The 2,154-nt window shown below is 52.0% G+C and overlaps 1 protein-coding gene across 1 annotated transcript; it reads right to left on the minus strand.

Annotated features, from left to right (window-relative positions):
- Positions 1-349: 349 nt before the first annotated feature.
- On the minus strand, positions 350-1,835 carry LOC119358986. The gene is made up of 2 exons (XM_037625350.1): positions 1,723-1,835; positions 350-1,602 (listed from the first exon to the last, which is right to left on the minus strand). Exon 2 carries the CDS (start codon positions 1,520-1,522, stop codon positions 455-457), a length of 1,068 nt encoding a protein of 355 aa, XP_037481247.1. The 5' UTR covers positions 1,523-1,602; positions 1,723-1,835; the 3' UTR covers positions 350-454.
- Between the last annotated feature and the right edge of the window lie 319 nt (positions 1,836-2,154).

Below are 2,154 nucleotides of genomic sequence, written 5' to 3' on the forward strand. Positions count from 1 at the left end.
AAGCCGTATAATTTTACTTTGTGCTCGACTCCTGCTATTTTTAGTCAAGATAAATACTCAACTTCTGCTGTTTTTAGTCAGGATTAGATACATGTACAACTAAACATGCTACACTTGCACGGCTGGCACGCGCGCTTGGTCACACCGTTTGAACCGGGCACCGCGCGCGCTTCCGGAGTTCCGGTCTAGTGCATATGCACTTCGTACGCAATGATGCCTTCAGATCGTGCGATCGTTGCTGCAAGACGGTTCTCACCTCATAATCCAGTAATTGTTCCAGTAGAACATAGGAACTGGCAGGTATTCTAATTTAGATCGACACCGCAACACACGAGTTGTGACTGAAGCAGATGGCCCAGACATTACAACGAAACAATAACTGCAGGATAAAATACGATAGTCTTTGTTCTTGCATCTAAAAGAGGATAAATCACCTACAACAGTAGGATTATGATCAGATCAGTTTGACCTCATCATTGCCGAAGCTGTAACGTTTGGACTTGTGCTTGATCGTCTCGAGGCTACCTGTGTTGCCAGCTCTGAAAACCTCGACACCAGACAGTACTGCGAAGTGCTCCGCTTTGGTGTAGCCTGAAGGGTGAAGCGTCCCCCGCTCTGTTTTCTGGAACAGCCTCGCCACACACAACTTGCCGGAGCCCAACGGCAGGATGTGAGACGCCATCAGGGAACACCGCTCAGGCGGAGCTGGTTCTTCCCACACCTTCTGCAGCACCGGCCGTGCCTGAGCGAGGTCAGATGCACAGAGCTGCTCGTCTTCACGTGAAAAGCCAAACCAGAGGCCATGTTCAGGGACGTACTCAGCCCGGCCTCTGAACGGCAGCGCAGAAACATGTACCTTGCTCCAGGTGCCACTCACCGTGTTGTAGGAGTATATGCCCGCTGCCACAGTGGACATCCAGATCTGCGAATCATCATACACCGTGAAGGCACTGAACCCATAGGGGTTCACCGCCTCTCCTGGCTTGTGGTTGCTCGGGACGTCGCCGTTGTCAGGAAAATCGAAGTCAGGCTGCTGTAGAGGGCGCCAGTGCCAGTCCTCCGGGTGGAGGAAGCCAGGCGGGCGGCCGTAGATAAGAGCCTGGAAATAGTGCGAATGGGGCGGGGAGCCATTCTCTCTAGCCATCACATAGAGGCCATCGCCAACGGTGAAGGATATTGTCCTCGAATTAGGCTTCTTCGTCTGAGGCATGGCCCGGACTGCCCTGGAGGCGGTGTCGTAGAGGAGCGTGCGGCCCTCGTGGTCGACGGCAATGATGTTGTTCTTGAAGGCCATGAAATCCATCCAGCCGGATTGGTGCGGCTTGCAGGGCCAGTCGAAGGATATGGTGGGCGCAGGCAACCTCCCAGGAGCTGGAGCGCTGTCGTTTATGGCAGCTGGATCTGCTGGCTGTGGCGATCCGGTAGGGTAAAACAAGGTTGCGGGGTCGATGCAGTGCAGCCTGTAAGCGGGTCGAGGGGCGCACAACCTATTGACCAGCAGATTGACGAAACGGCGATTCATGGTTCCGCTTCAAATCTCTCTCTGCCTCGATCTAATAGACAGAAATCTGGCTTATTTTTCCTTTCTTCTATTTGAATGAACTGACAAATAAAAAAGAAGAGCATGGACTAGTTAATTGTTGATATCGGCGTCTTCTCCAAGTGAGATCGAGTGAAGAATCCACATATGTAGAGAAATAGGATCGGAAATCAGGGTCATACCTGGCCAAGGGAGGGAGCAGGCAGGGATCCTTCAGCAGGCAGCGGACAAACCGGGATGTTGGAGTCGGCCAGAGAGAGAGAGAGAGAGAGAGAGAGAGAGAGAGAGAGAGAGAGAGAAGGGGATGAAGGAGGAAGGTGCGTGAGGTTCTGATATAGAGGCGGCGCAAGAGGGAGGTGGATCCTATATGACGCTCGTTAGCGTCCAAACGTCCTGCCTTCGCTGAGGCTAGCGTCTGGTTGGGCCGGCCCACGTGCGGGATTCGCCTGTTTATCCCTTCCCTGCTGCTTTCCCTCGCTGTTTCGTGTTTTTTTTTTCGTTTTTCTTCTGTGCTGTTTTTGCTTCCGGTCTTTTCACTGTTTTGTCCGGTTTTCAGTGGTTTTGTTATGGTTTTTTTGTTCCCTTTTACCTTTTCATTTATTTTCTTATTTTCC

The sequence above is a fragment of the Triticum dicoccoides genome, chromosome 2A (genome assembly GCF_002162155.2).
Source record: "Triticum dicoccoides isolate Atlit2015 ecotype Zavitan chromosome 2A, WEW_v2.0, whole genome shotgun sequence".
Taxonomy (NCBI): Eukaryota; Viridiplantae; Streptophyta; class Magnoliopsida; order Poales; family Poaceae; genus Triticum; species Triticum dicoccoides.